Consider the following 21,541-nt stretch of genomic DNA (forward strand, 5'->3'; position numbering starts at 1 on the left):
CCTGTTGCTCCCGACCATATCCCAGTGGTCCAACCAGAATTCACATTCCCAAATTTGCAAACTCACATCAGCCAAAAGTAGGGAATTCCTATAATGCACATGTGTATGCTACACTTGACATAACATGAATACTTCCCTTAGGAAATTTTATTATCCTATTCAGGGTACTTGACATAGTCTGTATTTTTTTTAAAAAAATTTTTAGATGTTGATAGGCCTTAATTTTATTCATTTATTTATATGTGGTGCTGAGAATTGAATCCAGTGCCTCACACATGCTAGGCAAGTGCTCTACCACTGAGCCACAACTCCAGCCCTTGTGGTCTGTATTTAACATAAATGTAATATATTCTCTGTGACTTCCATTCATTCATTCATTCATTCATTCATTCATTCATTCATTCATTTTTTTCTTACCAGGTGTTGAACCCAGGGGCATTTAAACACTGAGCCACATCCCCAACCCTTTTTATATATATTTTTTTAGACAGGATCTCACTATATTGCGTAGGGCCTCACTAAGTTGCTAAGGCTGACTTTGAACTCGGGATCCTCCTGCTTTAGTCTCCCAAGTCTCTGGGATTATAGACATGTGCCACTGTGCCTGGCTCTTTCTTATATTTATAAAGAGATTTTTTCAAACCAATGTTCTGTGGTCACTGGTGCTCAGCTGGGGCAAAGTCCTCATTTCCTGATTTCTTTCATTATCTTTACCCTCCATATTTATATACTGATCTTTCAGTTGTTCTTGGAGATTCTCAGTTGGCATTTGTTCATTCAGTAAAGCTCTCAGCAATTACTTATTGAAACATCTGCTATGAATTAGAAATTATGTGCTAGATGCTGAGGATGAACAGCTGTCTTGCCTATGCCTGACTAGTTTACAGTAAACTAAAGAAGAAGGACATATGTATTTATTGAATTACTGCCTGAACCTGCTGCTTTTTCAAGAACTGTGAGGTAGTGCTTGGTGGGCTGGGATCCTGTCAAGGAGGTCAGATCAAAGACTGGATACTTGAGTTGACACAAGTAGGATGAGCCTTCCAGGCCTTTCAGAACCAATCCAGACCTTGGGTCCAAGAGTAGAGATCTGGAAAATCAGGGAGAAGCAGCCCTGGGTAGCAGATGGCTGTGGGGAGCAGGGCAGTAATCTCAGGCAACACCTCACAGGCTTTGGTCACTTTGGCTTTTATCCTGAGAGAAATGGGAAGCCCAGAAAAGGTTTAATTGGTCAGGCTGGAATCATAAAAGGAGAGAGATTTTGTTTTTAGGGGAGGGAGAAATTGGAAGTTGGGAGGTCATTTAGAAAGTGATGATGATCATTCGGGGGAGCAATGATGTAAGCTTTGGATTAGAGTTTTGGCAGTGAGGTGGAAAGAAATGAGCAGACAAGAACTGTCTTTAGTAGAAAAACGGTCAAGACTGTCAGATGCGGGGGTGAAGAATAGGCAGGTGTCCTTTCTCTGAGGTCCGTGCCAAAGGGCTCTGTTCTAATTAGTCTTTTTTATTTGACACTGTACTATCATTCTCCTTGCCTAATATAATGACGTCTGGTCTTTCTGCTTCTTAGTGCAGTTCATTTGCATTCCATCAAGGTTTTATCATTACATCAGGTAAATTTCTATTTATCCAAAGAGTTGGTCAAGAAGTAATGGAATGTGACAATAAATTGAATGATCCATGTGTAGATATTTTTTGAATTTCAGACAAGAATTGCAAACTCCTCAGCGGTCAGGAGTTCCCTGAGTTGGTGGAACGCCGCCACATACCCATTTGCCCTACGCTCACCCGCGCCAGGGTCCTCAGCTCCCGTTCAACTCATCTACTCACTGTCTCCCAGCACCACTTTCTGGATCCTGCCTCCATCCCTTTGCTCACTCCTCTGGAATATCGTCCACCCATCCTGTTCATCCTCAGGGACCATCTTCAAGTCCCCGATTCATTCTGCTTTCCTGCAGCTGTTCTACAGCTCTTCAACCCTCAGTGATCTTTCTTTCCTTTGATTGCATTTAACTTGAAATATCATTTGGAAATTATTTTTTCCTGCTTTTCGACATTTCTATTGTTCTTATTTAACTTCTCATATTAGGCTGAACCATAAAAACTATAAAGAGTTCTTCTCAGCCATTTCATATGGTTTAGCCTACCTTTTTTTATGGTTTTCCCACACACAGGGTTGTGAGCATAGATTTTTGTTTTGTAGTGCCCGTAGTATTTTGTGCACAGTCAGAGCAAAGTGAATAATAACGCGAGTTTAAAATGTAATAGTATTGGATGCAATTTAGTTTTATTTTATAGTTCAGGAAGTACTTCTAGTCCTTGCAGTGCCACCAAATGTTATGAATATCCATTTGACTGGTGGAAGTTCTAGGGGTTTGGCTTGTTATGATGATGTTTGACTGTTTTTTTCTGGAATTTAGTTTTGACCTTGTCTTATTCAGTGCTGTATCCTCAGTGCCTGGTGTATATGCTAGAAAATCACTTAATATTTCTTGGAAGAATGAAGGTCACCTTTCTCTTTCTCACAAAAACGGGGGATAGAATGTAATCTTATTATTCCTGGGACTAATGAGAAAAGAGAAATTTAGTGTGCTACTTTAGTTATTGTCATGAACTGCTTAATAGAAATTCTTCCTTCACATCATCTAGATTTTCCTCCCCTTCCCAATATGACTTATTAACATATGGGTCTCAGGTTCATTTAGTCGAACATATTCCATTATAAGGTATGTTGCAAGTAGACTCAGATTAGTAGCCACCCAGATGCAAATATGGCATATTGTAAATATTATTAAATGAGTGTTGAGAGGATCTCCAGGATCTTTGTGCAAATATTTCCCTTTATAACAAACCATATGAGTTTGGTAGAAATAAATCATGAAAATAAGAAGATTACAATGGTGGCTGTTGTCACATGTTCCAGTTAATTTTGCAGCAGCACTCAGACCAAGTTGGGTTAGTATTGGCCAAACAAATGAAGTCCAGCACTTAAAGTGGTGTCTATCATCACAGTACATGGTTAGTACCTATCTGCAGAAATGAAGGGGAGAGGGTCCCATTTTTACTACAGAACCTTTTAGTTCTTTTTATCCCTGAGTGCTTTTTTGAATATAACATTGAAATTGCTTAAAGTATGAAGTGTTTACACAAGAAGGTGTCAAGAGTAATGACTGGGGAGGGAGACCATGATGATACTTGCCCTTAGCTGGCTGCACATTCCTGATGCTGAAGGTTCTGTACCAGCTACGTCTTTGTTCTTCCTCATATGATGATATTCAAATACACCACCTACGTATTTCACACGAAGGATCCAGGATAAATGAATGGATGTCTGTAAGCACCTCAGGGTCCAGGAGGTGAACTTCTACATACATCAGTTGTTATTTTATTATCCTTTGCCCTTGACTAAGGGCCAATATCAATAAGCTCTGTTTCCCATCACCCTAGAGTTTCTATGGAGAGTTTAGACCCGAAAGGTGAACTAGGTTCTGTTCTCTTCTTCTAAAAGTGCCATATGACTGTGGACACATTCTAACTCTCTGGGCCTTAGTTTCCTCACCTGGAAAGTGAAGGGAGCCCAATCATGATCTGCCACCGATGACCAATAAATCTGTTTTATTATCCTATGGGAGTGTTTTTATTTTGTTTTCCTTCATTTTTTAGTGTAATTTGGAATCCCCTTTGGCAGTGCCACCAGTATCTGTCATCTACTCCACACTTGTCTTCGTTCACTGACATTCTGTTCCTGAGCCTAGGAGGTGTCAGGTCCGACACTGCCTGCCCTCTCAGGTTCTGTCTTGCAGTAACTGTCTCTGTTCTGCTAATTCTGCACATATATCCCATTGGAAAAAAATAGCAATGTAGCATAATGTAACACATGACAGCACAATAGAACATAGTCTAAACTAAAGTCTAAAGTCCAGGCTAAAGACTAGAGAGCCTCACTCTTTGAGCTGCAGTAGGAACGCCAGTCATGTTTCTTTTGGAATTTTCTCAACTCTTGACTCACCTTACTTTGAAAATGTGTGTGTGTGTGTGTGTGTGTGTGTGTGTTATATTCCAGAAATTTGATCCTTTTAACTCAACAGTTTCTCTAGAGGATATATAGTTCTAAAACAAACAATTTAGAAAGACCTAGCATCATGTATCTTTGAAGTACAAATATTCTTTGTAAAAAAGAAAACTGTATTCTCAAAGCACTTTAATTAAATAAACTGCCCAAGTGACTAATGCATTTTTAAGTGTTTATTTTGGAAGAATTTTGCAAAAATAGTACATATATCCTTCACTGCATTTCCTCTGTTAACATCTTACATCACCATGGTACAATCATCAAAATTAAGAAGTCAATAATTAACCAATGCATTTTAGCATGTTTGTTTTATTTCTGGCTGCTCTATATGAATTTTATCTCATTTTTACTACTTTTTTTTTTTTTTTTTTTGGGTACTGGGGATTGAATTCAGGAGTGCTTTACTACTGAACCACATCCCCAGTCCTTTTTATGTTTTATTTTGAGACAGGGTCTTGCTAAGTTACTTATGGCCTCACTAAGTTGCTGAAACTGGCCTCCAAGTTGCAATCTTTCTGCCTCAGCCTCCTGAGCTGCTGGGATTACAGATGTGGGCCACCCTGCCCAGCTTATTTTACTACTTTTTTCAAAGAACAGCACACTATTGGAGAAATTTAAAGAAAAAATATCTACAGTAAAGAAATTGGAAAAAAATATTTAATTTTGGATTGCCAGTAAGTTATGGGGGGGGGGGTGAATGTCCTATAAATTCTTTCAGTCTGTCTACCTGAGCCCAGACAGCACTGCAGAACTGCAATTTTTCCTCTAGTGGGAAGGACTAACCATGAGTCATCAAAAGGAAAAGAGACTCCTCACTGTGGATACAAGAAAGTTCTTTCTGGCTGTTGCAGATTGAGTGCAGGGCCTTGCTCATGCGAGGCAAGTGCTTCACCCTGGGCTACAGCCCCACAAGGAAGTCCTAACTTCCTTTTGTGGTAGGATTCAGAGCAGTTTATTTTAGTGCTTTTTAAAAAAATAATAAACCTGTTATAGCCAAAGTGATTAATGTTAGTCATGCTGAACTTTTTACTGTTACTACTTAACAAGTGCTGATTTTTAACCATCAGTAAATGTAGTAAGTGGAATATATAGAAAGAGGCAACATAAATGTTGATAGGAGGTGAGGATGTGGGGAAAAAGGTACACTCATACATTGCTGGTGGGGTTGCAAATTAGTGCAGCCACTCTGGAAAGCAGTATGGAGATTCCTCAGAAAGCTTGGAATGGACCCACCATTTGACCCAGCTATCCCACTCCTTGGCCTATACCCAAAGGACTTAAAATCAGCATACTACAGAGATATAGCTACATCAATGTTCGTTGCTGCTCAATTCACCATAGCCAGATTGTGGAACCAACCTAGATGCCCTTCAGTTGATGAATGGATAAAGAAACTGTGGCATATATATACAAAGGATTATTACTCCGCAATGAAGAATAATAAAATTATGACATTTGCAGGCAAATGGATGAAATTGGAGAATATCATGCTAAGTGAGATAAGTCAATCTCAAAAAACTAAAGGACTAATGATCTCGCTGATAAGCGGATGATGACATATAATGGGGGGTGGGAGGGGTTAGCGTTAGGGTTAGGGTTAGGTTTAGGGTTAGGGTTAAGGAGGGGGGCAAGAATGGAGGAAGGAAGGACTGTATAGAGGGAAAAGAAGGGTGGGAGGGGTGGGGGGGAAGGAAAAAAATAACAGAATGAATCAAACAACATTACCCTATATAAATTTATGATTACACAAGTGGTATGCCTTGACTCCATGTACAAACAGAGAAACAACATGTATCCCATTTGTTTACAATAAAAAAAGAAAAAGAAAAAAAAGTTGATAGGAAAAAAAGATATTTGGAAGTTATTTCTCTTAATGACACAAATAATTTTGTGCTTTATCTTTACTAAGGATGGGGCCACTTAAGGATCTTTTGAGCAACCTTGGAATAAAAGGCAACTTTGGAATAAAAGGATTTTTGGAGGAAGGATCTGAAAACCATATCACAAATACTGTTATTTAGTTGGTGAATTTGTATTGTACAAAGTAGATTAATTAGGTGATTTTAGTGTGGCATGGATTTTTCTTTCTCTGCCAAGGTGTTTTCCCTGCAATTAACAAGCGATCACAAGTAAACAAGGTATGTGTCTCCAGGGACTTCTTTAGCATTAACCTACATTTTAAATGACGATAGTAAATAGGAATTACTTCTGAGATATTCTTTTTCTCAAAAATGGACGTAAAAATTTAAGAATGAATCAGAACTGTGGCCACATCTGCAAACATGAACCCCCCTGGCTGGCCCGTGAGTGTGGCAATCTTTTCTCTCCCAGTGGAGATAGTACTTAGGTCCCATTATTGAGGTGGACGAAGCAAAGATCCTTAGAGTTTCTGTTTGTAAAGTAACCTGCATTTGGTTGTTATATATGATCTTTTACTAGGGGGCCCCACTCCCTCATTACCCAAAAGCTAAATTTCAACTTTCCCATTGGAATGGAAGGAAAATTCACTTGGGTTACAAGTGTTTATGTATTATAATTTCCTTAGCCTTATCTCATCTGTAGAATAAGTGTTAGAGAATCATTGGTTTTCTGTTTTCATTTTTAGCAGTGGAACCCTTTTCTCTGATGAAATGGTACACAAAGTTGCAGAGAAGGAAGAACTTCCATCTAAGCGAGGGGTCCACTTTCAGCCTCAACTGCTTGGCCACAGTTCTTCCAGCGTGAGGCCTGGGCTCACGCCCGCCCTCTCCTGGTTGCCATAGCATTGACAGTTACTGGGTTAGTCCTCTCAGATTCTACACTTGGGATCGCTGATCTCCATCAGAGAATCATCTAGGATTACTGTGAAAACAGCCAGCTTATTTGAGAAGATAGTTTTCAGTACTAGATCACTGCTATCCAGGTGGTCTTTAGGTGGTTCATGAAGAGGTAATTACCGAAGTTCTACAGAAATTTGACACTACCATCACATCCAAAACACATGATCACTGAACAGGATTTGAAACAAAACTATCAATCCATAATAGATTGGCAATTTAAATAAAAAAGTTATTCACCATGGATAATTTCCGAAGCACTGTTGTATGGAATTCTAACTTTCCTTCTAACCACTGAATAAATGACATGATTCTTGAATGCATTTGGAATTATTATAAACATCATTAATTTGATTTATAAAGGAGCTTTATGAGAGATTCATTGAACTGAAAGAGTAACGACACGATTTTCTTTTAAAATAGTCCTTTTATCTGTTCATCCCTTTATTAGGTCTTTGATTCAGTACATTTTTATTGTTGCCTATCATGTGTGTGGTGAGTAAGAGCAGCCCAGTCCCTGGCCTTATGAGGTAATGAAGCTTTTGCAATGTGGAATGCCTAGGTTTGCAATGTGGGGAGGGCAGGCTGCTCAGGGGGCACCAGGGAGGAGGAGTGTCAGGCTTAAGAGGTCAGAGGAGTCTCAAGTCTAAAAATAAGGATTTGTTAGAAAGCTAATAATTCTCAAATGGTAAAAACACTTGTCACTCCTTACAGATAGTGACAGATCTTTTTTGATTGCATATGCTGTGCTCATATGACGCTATGTACTGTTCTGCGTATGGGGACATATTTGCTGGTGAAACAGACACAGTGTCTGCTAAATGGGGCTCATGACCTAGTTCAAGGAAACCAGTATGCCACTAGAGGATTTCAGTGTTGACATGAAGCAGAGTCTGTGGTGAGTATGAATGTGTGTGCATGAACATCCCCACTCTTAGGAGGGGACCCTGAGCTAAAATCCAGAGGCAGAGGAGACAGCTGAGAACAGAGGAAGGGATGAACAAGCCCAAAGGTGAAAGTTGGCATGTCCATAGGTACAAACAGTCCTAGTCCCTTCTGTGATGCTGTTGCAGAACAGCACAGATCAGGTAACATATAAAGAAGAGAGAGTTAGTTTCTCACGGTTCTGGAGGCTAGGAAACCCAAGGTCAAGGTGCCATTCTGGTGAGGGCTCATTCTCTACTTCAAAGATGACGACTTGAATTCCATGTCCTCCAGAGGTGGGGCACTCTTCTTCACATGGCAGGAGAGAGGAAGAGCAGAGAGAACCACTCCTGAAGCCCCTTTTCAAAGGCACTGAACCCATCTTTCCTAGGTTCCACCTCTTAATTCTATTAGAGTGGCAATTAAATTTCCACATGAGTCTCAGAGGTCACAGATGTTCAAACCATAACAGTTGCCATGTTTATGGGTTCATGTTTCTCCCTAGAAAGTCAGTTTGGCCAAAGTAGAGTAAGAAAATGGAAGAGGACAGAAGAGACCAGAGAGGTGGAAGTCAGGATAAGAAGCCAAGTACAGTAAAGTACAGATTGTGAGCCACAGAGCAGTATGGTCTGATTTATACAGAAATAATCCTTTGGTTCCTGTGACTTATAGAGACAAGAGTGGGGGCTATTCAATATCCAGTGAGAGAAGATGGTGGCAATGGCAGTGGGGAGCAGGGAACGCAGGCTGTTTTGCTGGTGGACTGAATGTAGGCGGTAGAGGAAAGAGAGGGATCAAGAATGGCCTCTGGGGGCTGGGGGTATAGCTTAGTTGGTAGAGGGCTTGCTTTGCATGCACAAGGCCCTGGGTTCAATCCCCAGCACCACCAAAAAGAAAGAAGGGAGGGAGGAAGGAAGGGAGGGAGGGAGGCTTCTGAACTTTTGCCTAGAGTAGCCAGGTGGTGTGGGTCCATTTTCTGTGACGAGGAGCTCTAAGTACATTTGGTGCTAGGAGTCAGAGTTCTGTTTGGAGCATGTTAAATTTGGGGTGCCCATTAGACATCCAGATTGTGACTTTGCAAATTCAGGCAGTCAGGGAAGACCTAGGGCTGGTCATACAAATTTAGAATTATGGATGGTATATAAAACCTTGAGATGGTGACATGGCTCAGGAGAGGGGCTAGACAGAGAAGAGGGTACAGGCTAAGCCCCTGCTAGGCCTCAGGGTGTTCTAGCACCCAGACAACCAAGCCCAGGAAGAGGGACATTGACTCAGTATTTGAGAGCCACTGCAGTAGGTTCCATTCAGTTTGTGCCCACAGCACAGATTCTTACACCCTCATCATCCGCAGCTCTTCCCCATAGAGTTGGTGAGCAGCATGGGCTCTCTTCCTGAGATTCTCTGTGATCCCTTGTGACTGTTGGTGTGTCCCAGGTATTGGCTTCATCGTTCTCTTGCTTTTTACAGGTAGTTCCTACATCTCATGATTTAGAGGACATTCTGCAAGCCACTCAAGTCTTTTAGCTCCACATAGGCATGCCTGGGGTGAAGCCATAGCCCTAGACAGGCATGCCTCGGAACCTCCTCCGAGGGTCCTTAACCCACAACTGAAGTTTGTCAGAACATGAACACTGGCTCCTTTCTCTCAGTACTAGATAACACTGGGGCGTAGGTTATACTCTCCAGCTCCTCTGTGATATTGCACTGAAACACCCCCCCTCCTCCCCGGGGGAGCTTTTGCCTTTGCACCCCTGACGCCTAACACATTAGTGGCCTCTGGGCAATTTAATTGCCCTTCCTTTCCTCTTTTCCCATTTTGGATCATAAATGTGAGTATAGTATAATCATTGTTTAAAAATTTAAAGTGGGATTCAATGAAATATTTTAAAGCAGTTTCAATTTCTCAAAACAAATTTTTTTTTTTTTTTTGGAATAGTTTGCATTTTAGCAGCCAGCAAGTGGAAAGGATTTTACTTTTCATCCTAAAGGCAATTGTCTGTTTCTACCGATTCTGGTGAATTTGTTTAATTAAGTGAAACATTTCCAGAGTTATCGGTATGCGCTCTTCCAGCTCACAGAGTACTTGCAAATCTCAAACTGATAAAGCTATTAGATGATTATTTCATGTTCGCACACCCAGTCAATAAAATTATGGAGATTAAGCAAGGGAATAAGGCAGGATGTTTAACAGGGTTTGATAGTGGCAAATGTGATCTCCTTCCAATGGAGGCTGAGCTTCCCACACCTTGTCAAGCACACAGTGTTGTGTTTGCCATTTCCGGCTTCTTTAAAAAGCCTGTAGCTATGGGCTGAGCAGAAACATGAAGCTCAACAGTGACTGGTGTATCTGGGTGAAAATTTTCCTTCTTTCCTTGAGGAAAAAGCAAAATTAGATTCTGTTCATCTTGACTAGTTCCACTTATTTTAAGACTTTTGGGGGACATTTTCATATCTACATTAAAAAAAACACTGGGGTCTTTTGCTTTTGAACATCAGTTGACTGATTATCCATTTTCCTCACCTTCCATCCTTTCTGTTTCTTTTCCTTTCTTCTTTCTTCAAGGGTAAAGCAGATGCTAAATCAAATTTCTACTTGAACTACTCATAAAACATGTTGTCAAGTTCATACGTGGGGTTTTCTTTTGCTTGTGGTAGAGTTGCCTGCCTGTGAGATTCTCTTGCTCCTTTTGCAGCTTCATTCTGAAATTAGACATAGTAAGCATTCAGTGAGTATTTGTTGAATGAGTGGGTCTATGATTTTATATCCTAGGCACAATCCTAAAACATCAATACTGTGCTTTGTTGTGTACCAGTGATGAGAATCTTGGTCCCTAACTCTTAATTCTAGTTAACGATTTGTCACAAGTATGACTATTTTGGGGAAATCATTTTTAAATCCTCAAAGTGTCTTTATGCATTTCACAAAATTAAATTTCACTAGATTCTGTTGCAGCAAAACACCCATTGGCACATTCCTTTGCTTCTAAATACCTCTGAAACACTTGGAGTTTGACCATAGATTTCACAATACATTGAGGCATGCAATTATAAGACAATAATACGTGCTTTTTCATGCCTGAACAACACATCAGAGTCAAACTGTGACATTGAAACACAATTCTTTTTACATCCAATTGAATGAAACCAACATAATATCAAATTTGGTAGTTTGCTATATTATGGGAAGGATGGTATCTTTTTATTCTGGAAATGAAAACAATTGACTATATAATTTGGTTAAGAGAAAAAAGCAAATTGTTCTTCTTTGGTTAACACATTTTTTACTTTTGGAGTGGGAGTGAGAAATAGTATTAAAATTAATACTAGGAAAGGTGACCATGACCATCATAAAAAGTTTAATTCAGAAGGTTGAAATGGCTATCGGGCAGATGCTTGGATGAGTGCAGGGACGATATAGGACTGGCCCAGGCTTTTCAGAAGAACGTGTAAAGCTCTTTAGGTAGTTTTAGGAATTTTTTGAAATACACCAGTCTGTTACTCTTGACTTTGAGCGGTTATTTATGAGTGGGTGGAACTTTCTCTGAGACTATTAGGGGCATGACCCATAATGACAAAAGAACCCTCTGATTGGCAGCATATAATTAAGGATACTTGTTGAGAATGACAAGTGAGACAGCATGAAAGCATCCGTTGAACTTTAGGTATTTGTTTAAAGACGTACGTTTTCTGACATGCAGAACAACACCTGTTGGGGCAATGGGTCAGAATACTTGAAATCAAGAATACCCAGAAAATATAGGCTCAGGGGCTACTGTAACCTATGCCCTCAATGTGTCCAAAGCTCTTTGAAGAGAAAGGGTGTTCGCGTTAACACTTTTATTCTTGTATTAGAAATAAATGTGAGGGTTTGCATGTTAAAGTAGGTGTTCTAAGTGAATCTTGTCTGTATTAATCAAGAATGTTCTGACTCATACAGCTCAACTGAAGTTTTTCCCTCCATTTTACTTTGAAAGGAATGCGATGTTAATTCTGGGGCATTGATGTTTTACAATGCCTGATCCAGACAAAAAGGTGAAGACCACAGAAAAGTCAACTGATAAAAAACAGCAAGGAGTCACCAGCAGGTAACCCCATATGAGTGTTTACTAATTATTAACTGAGGGAGTGGCTATTGAGCACTCTGAATAGCTTTTTGAGAAATAGTGTAGACTCCTAACAACTGCTACTTTGGGTTACAGTGTCCACTGAAACATTTGATCATTTGTCACGTTCAAAGGGAAATGGTTGGCGTGCACATGTTGGTCTATAAAGCAGGCCTGCAAAGTAGCAATGCCACCAGTGGGTAGCATGACCCCGTTCACCGGGAGCTTTCTGTTGGTTGACATTGTGGTATTCTTTCTCCTAGGGACTATTCAGATCTTAAAAGACTCCGGTGCCTTTTGAACGTTCAATCAAGCAAACAACAGGTAGTTTTTTCAAAGAATGTCCATGGTTTAATGAAAGAGAAATCACCTGTTTCCAAAGGGATCCACTTAACGTCTTTACGAGCATGATACGTCCAGTTTCTTTGTTCTTCGCGTGTTTTCTCTTGCTGCATCTGGCTGTTTCTCTCATTCCCAGTTCAGGCCTTGCCAACACCTGGCATCTGCAGCTTTTTCATCCTCCTCTCCTGCGGGCGCCTTGCCTTCTCCTCTGCTCACCACCGCGCACCCTCACTAGCAAAGCTTCTACTCTTCAGTCTATAATCAGCAAACTCTTTTATCGGATGCCCAAATCTGCCTCTTCAGGGCTTCATGGAAATTGGTTTTTCCAAAGCACGGTTACCACATTCTCTTTCTTCTGCCTCTGCTCCTGCTGCGGTGCAGCTCTTGGGGCTGGGGTCTAATCGTAATCCACCAAAAAAGGGGAGCAGAGTGAGTTTGGGTTATTTTGAATGGCAAGGGAAGGAGTGGTACTCCTACCTTAATTTATCTTGAAACTTTCGTTTCGATTCTGCTTCTACTAAGACTTTAGAAAGTCATGAGATTTGGAAGCTGTTCATGGTGGTTTGGGAACAATATAGCAATGCTAATAACAACAATAATGGCTATTTAGCACTGACAACTAGTCAATGGCAGGAATGAAATTCTGGCTCCAAAGGCTATTAAATTATACTTGTTTAGGTCAATTCGTTTAAGAGCTCACGTGGTTAGTAATCCCACCCTAAGGGTTTTTGTTTTATCAACCAAACTTACCAGTGAACTATAGCATTTTTATCTATTTACTTATACTATAATGGCTTTCTCATGATTCGATGGCATATGAAGGCCCAATAATGATGGTTCATAGTTAGGGAACACTTACTATGTACCTGGTACTCTATCTGCATTACCTTGCTTAATAATTACAAATGCCCTTTTTACAGATGAGGAAACTGAGGCACAGAGAAATTAAATCATTTTTCAAAGGCCATAGTTTTGGACCCAGGCACCCCCATTTTGCAACATGTGTCTCTAACCACTGAGATATCTTTTAAATGTGTTGGAAAATCAGATTACAGTAAAGAAAGTTGTTGGATGAGCTTTGCTTTGGAGTAAAAAGTATCTTTAAAATACTTTTACTCTGTGAACCCATTCTTCTCTGTTATTAATGCTACAGCAGTGAGGAAATCTTTATTCTTGTCTACCGATTTCAGCAGTCACTCTGCCCTTTGTCTGTCTCTATACTGCTGAAGTAGTCTTCCTGGCTTTCTGCTCACAAACCTATTCTTCCTTGGAGAGGTAAGTGAGGTGACTCAGCATACAGTTTTGGTTGCCCTCATCTTTTCTCACTGTGCTTCCTGCAATGTAATCATAATACCGAAGATTACTCTTTTACTATTCTTTTCTCCCAGATTTCTCCCCTGTGAGTTCTAACCCATTTCCAAAACCCTCTTCTCATGATACCACCTCCACATATCTGCCATGCCTGAAGCGATCACTCTTTTCCCAAGGCACCTTCTCTCAGTGGTGTAGCATTATTTTCTCTCTCATTTTGGAAAGTCTTGTCCACTATCTTATTTCCTGACAAGATTGATATTTCCCAATGCCAGAAACATTGATTTCTGTCTCTGGTTCACTGTATCCTCTAGTCAGTGAGTTTGGGTTATTTTTTTTTCCTAATTGTGACTGAGAATTGGGTCACCACATGAATAGGTACAAGTCTCTGGACTAGGCAAAAGAAACATGATGGTGGTGTTTTGTGTTTTGTTTAGCTCCAAGTTTTCAACTTTGAAGTTCATCCTGACTAGATCTATTGTGCCCCCTTTCAACACTTCCTTCTTAACACCTGGCGGGTTTAATTAAAATTAATTTCACGATTTCCCCCCTTTTAGCCAACTTTGGTATTTGCAATCTGTTGTCTGACAAGTTCACATGGCATATCTTTTTGTTAAATATTTCACACATATGGAAATGCATATTTGTAATGCTTGAATTATTCAGAAAGTAGATAGCTCTAAGAAAAAAAATGAAAATAACTTGTCTTCGATTGGATGAAGGTTCCCAAGGCTCACAAGATTTATACCTAATTCTGTTTATAAAACTTTCACACATTTGTAATTCTGAAATAATGAATGTTATTCTGAATACTGAATTTTCGTTTCATAAAATAGCATGGAGAGATTTATAGGAGAATGAAGATTCTGGAGAAGGTAACTCAAGAATTTATTTATAGCTTGCTTGTTCCAGAGGGAATGTAAGGAGCTTATAAGATGCATGAAGTATGACAGGTTCTCATAAATTAAAAACAGGACCAACAATAAAAGAAAAACAAAGGCTGGGAGCAAAGTAGAGTTGGGGTTAGGCAGAAATGCCCAACAAAATGTGTGAGTGGGTCACACATTTGGCTCTGAGATTTTTAGCATTCAGTTCGAAATGGGAAATTTGAGGTTAAGATTCACTCATCTGAATTCATGCTATAACAAGAAGTTTTTTTTTTTTTTTTCTGTCTTTTTGCAGATGGGTTAAGATGACCAATTACTGGTTATAGAGGAAATCTACTCTGTGGGTTTAGGCAGAGTTGTAGCGAGCTGAATGCTTCTCCCGTTGGATCTCTAATGAGCCAGGCCATTTCCCTCATTGTTCCATTGTGTCATAAGGCTCTGCTTTGGCTCTTTGTCCTGACCCTGTGCTCTGGGTCTGCAGAGCTTGCTTTGCCACATTAGCTACACAAGTACCTTCCAGCTGAGCATGCGTCCTCTGTTCTTTTCTACCTTCCATTCTGGTCTATTAGTGCACATTCTTGCTTCTTTACTGCCCACCTCAACAAACCCCTGTTGGCTAATTCTGCAGCGTGTCTCTCAAGCCTACTTATTGTTGTTGTTGTTGTTGTTTTTGGGTACTGGGGATCGAACCCAGGGCCTTGTGCTTATAAGGCAAGCACTCTACCGACTGAGCTATCTCCCCAGCCCCTCAAGCCTACTTATTGACCGCAGTTCCCTACCACCTGGGGACTATAAGGTCCTTGAAGGCAGAGGCCATGGCTGTTCTCATGACTGTATATCCAGCCTCTCATTCAATGTCTGGTGTACCATGTGTCTGCAGCAAGTGTGCCAATTGGATGAACTCATCTGGAGGTGGTATCAGTTGAGTTAATTGTCTGGGAACAAAATGAGCATTCATTCACCAGTTCCCCATTTGAATATCTTGTATATGCCAGTCTTTGTGAGAGGTGATGCCCACAGGGTGCTGAATTCAAGGCAAGAAGGCTGATGTGTAAACTGGACTTTGTACTAGACTGTGATAAGTGCTGTGAGAGGAGAGGTAAGCTCTCCCCAGGAAGGCTTGGATGAGTGCACACCAGGAGGCTGTTTGAACTGAGCCCTGGAACGTGATCAGTTACAGGCTGCACATGCCCAGGCATGGAGAGGTCAGATACCCAGCAGGTCTGAGGCATTTGAGGAGCCAAGGGAAAAATGCTCTGGGTTTTGAACTGGGTTCTGAACTCACATTGCTTTCATCTGAAGAGGATGGGTTGCTTCAAGGTTCCTATTGTTAAGCCGTGGTCTTTCCAGGAGGAAGGGGATAAGAGAGGGTCGTAGGGAGGGTGAATATGATGAAAACATATTGTATGCATGTATGAAAATGTCACATTAATTCCCATTAATTTGTACAATTAATATGTGCTAGTAATAACAATAACATTGAGTTCCTGGTATAATATAATATAATACAATATCTGGTATAAGCTGCACCTATGATGCCAAGTCCACCTTATCCACGGAGGCTCCTCGAGTTGATTCCCAACACTTGCGGCCTGCTTTGCCCACTCGGGCAATGGCTGCTACATGTGGCAGCTTTTTGCCCTCTCCTTTGGTGGCTTGAGTTTCCTTTCTCTGTCTTGGCTACCTTCTCTCTGGCAAACAGTATTCTGGGAATTGTGCCAATGGCAAGGGGATCTGAAATTCCTTGGACCTGGAAAACCCACTTCCTATTTTCTCTCTGTTGTGACATTTAATGTAAAACACAGGAAAATTTGCTTGTTGCTGTGGTTTTGTGTCTGATATCATTTGGGTTACCAGTTCACATTTGAAAATCTAATGACATATTTGATTTATTTAGCAAATTCATCTGAGCAATGGGTATAATTATGAGGTTTGAAAGAATATTTACAAGGCAGTAGAAGTATACCTGGCACATCGCAAGTGCCTTATAAACAGTAATTCATTTAACTTTCATAATTACTCTGATATACATGCTACTGCTGCTGCTGCTACTACTACTACTATTATTATTTCCATTTTAATGATGTAGAAACTAATGCATAGAAAGATTAAGTAAATTTTCCAAAATCATGCAGCTAGTTCATGGTGGATTGACACCCACAGATCAGGGAATTTGTTCTCTTAGCCATTTATATAGCTCTACCTCAAGTATCCACGGCCTCTTGTTTTGTGACTTACAGTTTGACTGACTGAACTGAGGTAGAAAGGTTAAGTTTTACCTGATGGAATGTTTGCTATTTAGTATGTAGTGCTGGGATTGAACCCAGAGCCTCTTGAATGATAAGCAAGTGCTCTACCACTGAGCCATGCTCCTGCCCTTTTTATTAATATTTTGAAAATTCAACTGCGATTGGTGTATGAGGAAGGATTTTTTTTTTTTTAGCTAGTTATAAAACAATGTCCTTTTTAGAATGTATTTTTCTAGAAGATGAGCACCTTTTGGGAAGTCCAGGAATATCCTCTTTGGATATGGAAATAATGTTTTCATGTTGATTTCTATCAACTTTCTCAGTAGAATAAGACAACGAGTGCAACATATTATAGTCTTATTTTGTGATTATATAGAATGTAATCATTTATTGAAAATATGTCTTTCATTTTGTTCTATTACCCTCTGTTCACCTCATTTGTAATAATTAATCGTACAACAACCTTCACTTGTACTTTGGAAAGACAGGATATTTATCCATACCATGCTTCATTTTATGTGATACCAGAAACAAATCTTGGGGTAATCTCAGATATAGGTAAGTATTGGTAAAAGAAACTATTTGAATACTGATAACTTGACGACTTATTATATGTGTCACTCACCAGTTCATATGGTTAATGGAGACATAGTCTAACTGTTGTAGTTAAACAAATTTTCTTTCTTTCTCTTTTATACTAGGGTTTTAACCCATGGTGCTTTACCACTGAGCAATGTCCCCAGCCCTTTTTAAAAGTTTAAAATTTTGAGATGGGGTCTTGCTAAGTTGCTCAGGCTGGCTTTGAATTTGCAATCCTCTTGCCTCTGCTCTTGAGTCACTGGATGTCATTGCACCTGGCCAAATTTTATTTTTCTTATGATGAACTCTATAGGCATTTTAATGACTTTCATAAATACTATTGGATGTTCAGACTGATTAAAAGCGAAAGATTCTCACTTTTCAACACATCCTCACTAGCTGGTAAGCAGTGTGTATACTTGGCTAATGTGGAAGATGGAATGAGTATATGGTGACTCATTCTCAGCCTGGGCACACCATGCTATGCCAGAGTGGTCTCCCTGGACCCAGACACTCTCTAGGCACACAGCTGAAGCACACAAGAAGCTTTGAAATGCCCTGATGCCCAGGCCTAACCTCAGAACTGTGACCCCCAGCATTGCACTAAGTGCCAGGGAAACAGCATTAAACAAAAATGAACCAGTTTCTGACATTAAAAGTAAGGGAGACTGAAAATAATTAGTAACCATAAGATTATGACAAATAGGATTGTAAGCTATGAAGAAAAATAGTGAAAGGTGGAGAGTAAATATTTAAGTCAAAGACACTCAACTCTCAGCAAACCCCTCCAGTTAACAGGGCTGTCTGTCATCTTACTTATTGGCCTGGAAAAAACTTGTGCTCTTTGACCTCCCCTCTGCCTCCCCCCATTTTGTTACTTTCTTTATCCTGTGCTGAATTGTGATCCTCACGTACTCTGTGCTTCTATTTCTGTAGCTTCCAGCCATTAACTTTGATAGTGCCCAAAATAGCATGACGAAGTCTGAGCCCGCCATCAAGGCGGGTGGACACAGAGCTCGAGGTCAGTGGCATGAGTCCACAGAAGCTGTCGAACTTGAAAATTTTAGGTAAGAAATCTGTGCCTCCAGCAACCTCTTCTCCTTAGCTTATTAATGTTTATAACAGGAGCTACCATTTAAAACCTGTTTCCAAATTTACCATGGAGATTCTCGGTTTAATAGTTTTAGTTAGAGCTTAAACCATTCCCAGAAGTAATGCATAAACAATAGGCTTAATGGTCACAGGTGGAACTGACCTGGGAGTTTCAGGACACTGTGCTGACTTACATTTGGCATTTCCTCAACAAGGAAGTGGTTCCAGGATGTGACCTGGCTAGGCCGATTCCGAACTTTGCTTAGTCTTTGGTCAGTCTACATCTTTCCAGTAATGAGAATAAACAAAGAATCTTTTGCTGTGAACAGATGTGGTGGCTAAAGAATGTGGTAGTCAAAGCAACCAGGTTTTCAGTTGCAGGGATAGCACCTAACCTGTAACAGTGCAGGTGTCAGCCCTGTTGATTTCCGTTGCCATGTAGACAGACCTTCTGGAAGCTGCACATTCTCATGGGCCACTCCCCTTCCAGGAGCTGGTTCTCTCAGTTCTACAATGTGCTTAAGTCATTTGGCACCAGATACCATGTAAATAATGAATGGCATGAAATATTGATATGAATATTGTAGAATGACCGTTTATTTTTTTTGGGCCTAGATTGATTGATTGATTTCCTGTCACTTGATGAACTTAATTAGTCCAGAAATCCACATGACATTACATGAGTTCATATTTTAAAAATATATCTTCAGAGAGGAACAATAAATTCTTGTTGCTACATATCTAGTTTACCTGTGTCCATGTACTAAGAAACCATGACAGCCCCCCCCTGGCTAGGGTGGGAACACGCAGGCTAATGGCATCTAAAAGACTATAAAGGTGGATTGTTACACATGACAACATAGAGACATAGAACGTGCCTTCAAGGGGGTATATTCATGTAATTCCAGCTAATTTGGCCTAGATCTTAAAAACAGCCTGTTTTAATATGCACCAAAATATTACATATTCTGCAGCCATGTGATCCTTTTGTGTACGCTTTTATCCTCTTCTAGGGTTAAAGGTGATGGGGCCATTTTTAACCTCTTCAGTAGGCTGTCACATCAGCAGAAAGAACCTAAAGTCTGAATGTTTCCAAAACTGCGTTAAATGCACACACAAACATGAAACATAAACAATAACAACCAAGCCGTCACTATGACTGATGGAGTAAAGACTTACTAAATCTCTATTATCTACAAGGAAGTGCTTGTGACTGCCACTGGTGTTGACAGCTAAAGTGGCTGGTGGGATTGAGGGTGGGTGGAAAGAGAATGGAAGGGAGTCTTGTTTGCCTGCTGCAATCTGTCTAGATAATGACCCCAGACATTCTTCCTCTCCATATGCCCTTTTCTCCCCTCTGACCAATTTTAGCCATTAAGTATTTCTAGGGAATAATTTAATTGATATGGTAAGATGAAAGGCATATGCTTGACTATAATTGTCACCATTAACTGAACAATTGAATTTCTAGTTCCTATCTTGCCTTTAGCAGTGTTAAACCTTAAGAATTCTTCAGTATTTGCCTTGAATATACATGGTATTTGTGTGCATTGGTAACTTTAAGCCTAAGTCATTTTTATTACAAAATGCTCTTCTGTTTGTTTCATCTCAGTATAAACTACAAGAATGAAAGGAATTTCAGCAAACATCCCCAGCATGTGTTATTTCAGGAGATCTTTACAGCCTTGGTGAAAAATAGACTCATATGCAGGTAAGACTGTCCTTGGAAAGGTAGTCTGTTACCCAAGAAAGGCATATTTCCTATGTCTCATACATAGAATGTGATTTGAAGCAACTTACAAGAAAGTAATTAGAGAATGAAATAGAGCAAAGACCATTTAGAAGTAGGCAAATAAGTCGGTGTTGCCTTTGATCTCATTCTTTCTCTTGGGTTAGGTACTGAATCTAGCTGAGTTTGATGACAGGTAAAGTAAAGTGGGAAGACTCTCAAAGTTACACTGGTTTTCCTTAATTTCCTTATTTTGAGTTTGGATGCCCAAGGAGGAGTTCATTGTGGGGTCCTGAAGAAGGAGACAATGGGTGACACCATGGATGACATCCTTCAGGTACACTTTTGCAGTTCGGACAATGACTGATTAAAGGGACTGCCCCAGCCTTGACCTTGAGGAAAGAAAGGATAAGTGTGTACCATCCAGCCACAGCCCCCTGAAGACACCGATTCTCAGGACCAAAGCAAATGCTGCCCCCTTTGTTCTCAGACCCGTCCTAACACAGGTGTGGCGGCTGGAACTGCAGACGAAGGGTCAGTTAACACATACTCTAGATACTCTCTCGCAAATATCAGGGCTTTCAGGGAGCCATCAGCTGGCGCTGGAGTGCTGTCAGATTGAATTTTTTACCGTTCTGAGATGCTAACAGGAGAGCTGGTTATACGTGAAGGAGGCTCCCCCCATCCTATCAGAGTTGGACCTGCCCTTTGCTCTTCCCAGAAGATCAACTAAAAAGGCATCAACTAAGATGCTGATGAAGAAACTTAAATCTTCTTCATCATTTTGGGATTTGGCAATATCTGAATTCTGTCTTAGTGAGAAGGAGAACAATTACCCCTATTAGGAAAAATAAAAAAGGAGTATTAATAATTTAATGCCTGGATCAAAATAACACTCTGACTTTGCCCTGCGTGCAATAGCTGATTTTAAGGAGAACTGTGTCCTGACGGGTCCTCCGTGGAGAGCCAGCTACTAAATACGTGACTAAGTGGTGGCCTTGTGATTTGATCTTTGGATGGGGTCATTTAGTGTTGCATATTGAAGTACTGCACAGTGACTGCCAAGTGCATGGACTTTCCAAGGGATGTCCGTAAGCGATTTGTCAGGTCTGTACTTTGGGGAAGGCAGCAGTTGCAGAAATCATTAGGGGAAATAACCAGGCAAGGGAGAGCATCCACCAATTAAAAAAGATCATAACAGTTCTGAAGTCAAGATGTCTTATTTTTAGTGATTAATGGGGCATCTTAGATTGGATGGGATTACTTTATTGTAATATGAGCAGTCCCTGGAAATCTTCAAACTAGGAAGAGATAATTGTGGATCTCTTTGCTTTCATAGTATGAGAAGGAATTTAGGAATGTTGAACATCAAGAGCATCCTTTTATGTCATCCTTTGGCTGCTGACAGATTGGTGTGTTCAGTTCTAAAAGCAGGGT

At 40.3% G+C, this 21,541-nt stretch overlaps 1 protein-coding gene and 1 non-coding gene across 7 annotated transcripts in view; one reads left to right on the top strand and one right to left on the bottom strand.

Annotated features, from left to right (window-relative positions):
• The window catches only part of Nek10 (NIMA related kinase 10), a 214,848-nt gene that overhangs the window by 3,962 nt on the left and 189,345 nt on the right, over positions 1-21,541 (top strand). For 5 of the 6 annotated variants that reach the window (XM_047531950.1, XM_047531952.1, XM_047531953.1 and 2 more), the window contains exons 2-5: positions 11,787-11,897; positions 12,179-12,239; positions 18,220-18,350; positions 19,988-20,086. In XM_047531950.1, the coding sequence (XP_047387906.1) occupies positions 11,824-11,897; positions 12,179-12,239; positions 18,220-18,350; positions 19,988-20,086 (365 nt within the window). In that variant the 5' untranslated portion in view covers positions 11,787-11,823. The remainder of the gene's footprint in view (positions 1-11,786; positions 11,898-12,178; positions 12,240-18,219; positions 18,351-19,987; positions 20,087-21,541) is intronic. The other variant, XM_047531954.1, reaches the window with a different exon arrangement.
• Positions 15,127-15,197, bottom strand: Trnai-uau (transfer RNA isoleucine (anticodon UAU)). The gene has a single exon. It is a non-coding gene; the product is annotated as a tRNA-Ile (tRNA).

The sequence above is a fragment of the Sciurus carolinensis genome, chromosome 17, assembly GCF_902686445.1.
Source record: "Sciurus carolinensis chromosome 17, mSciCar1.2, whole genome shotgun sequence".
Taxonomy (NCBI): domain Eukaryota; kingdom Metazoa; phylum Chordata; class Mammalia; order Rodentia; family Sciuridae; genus Sciurus; species Sciurus carolinensis.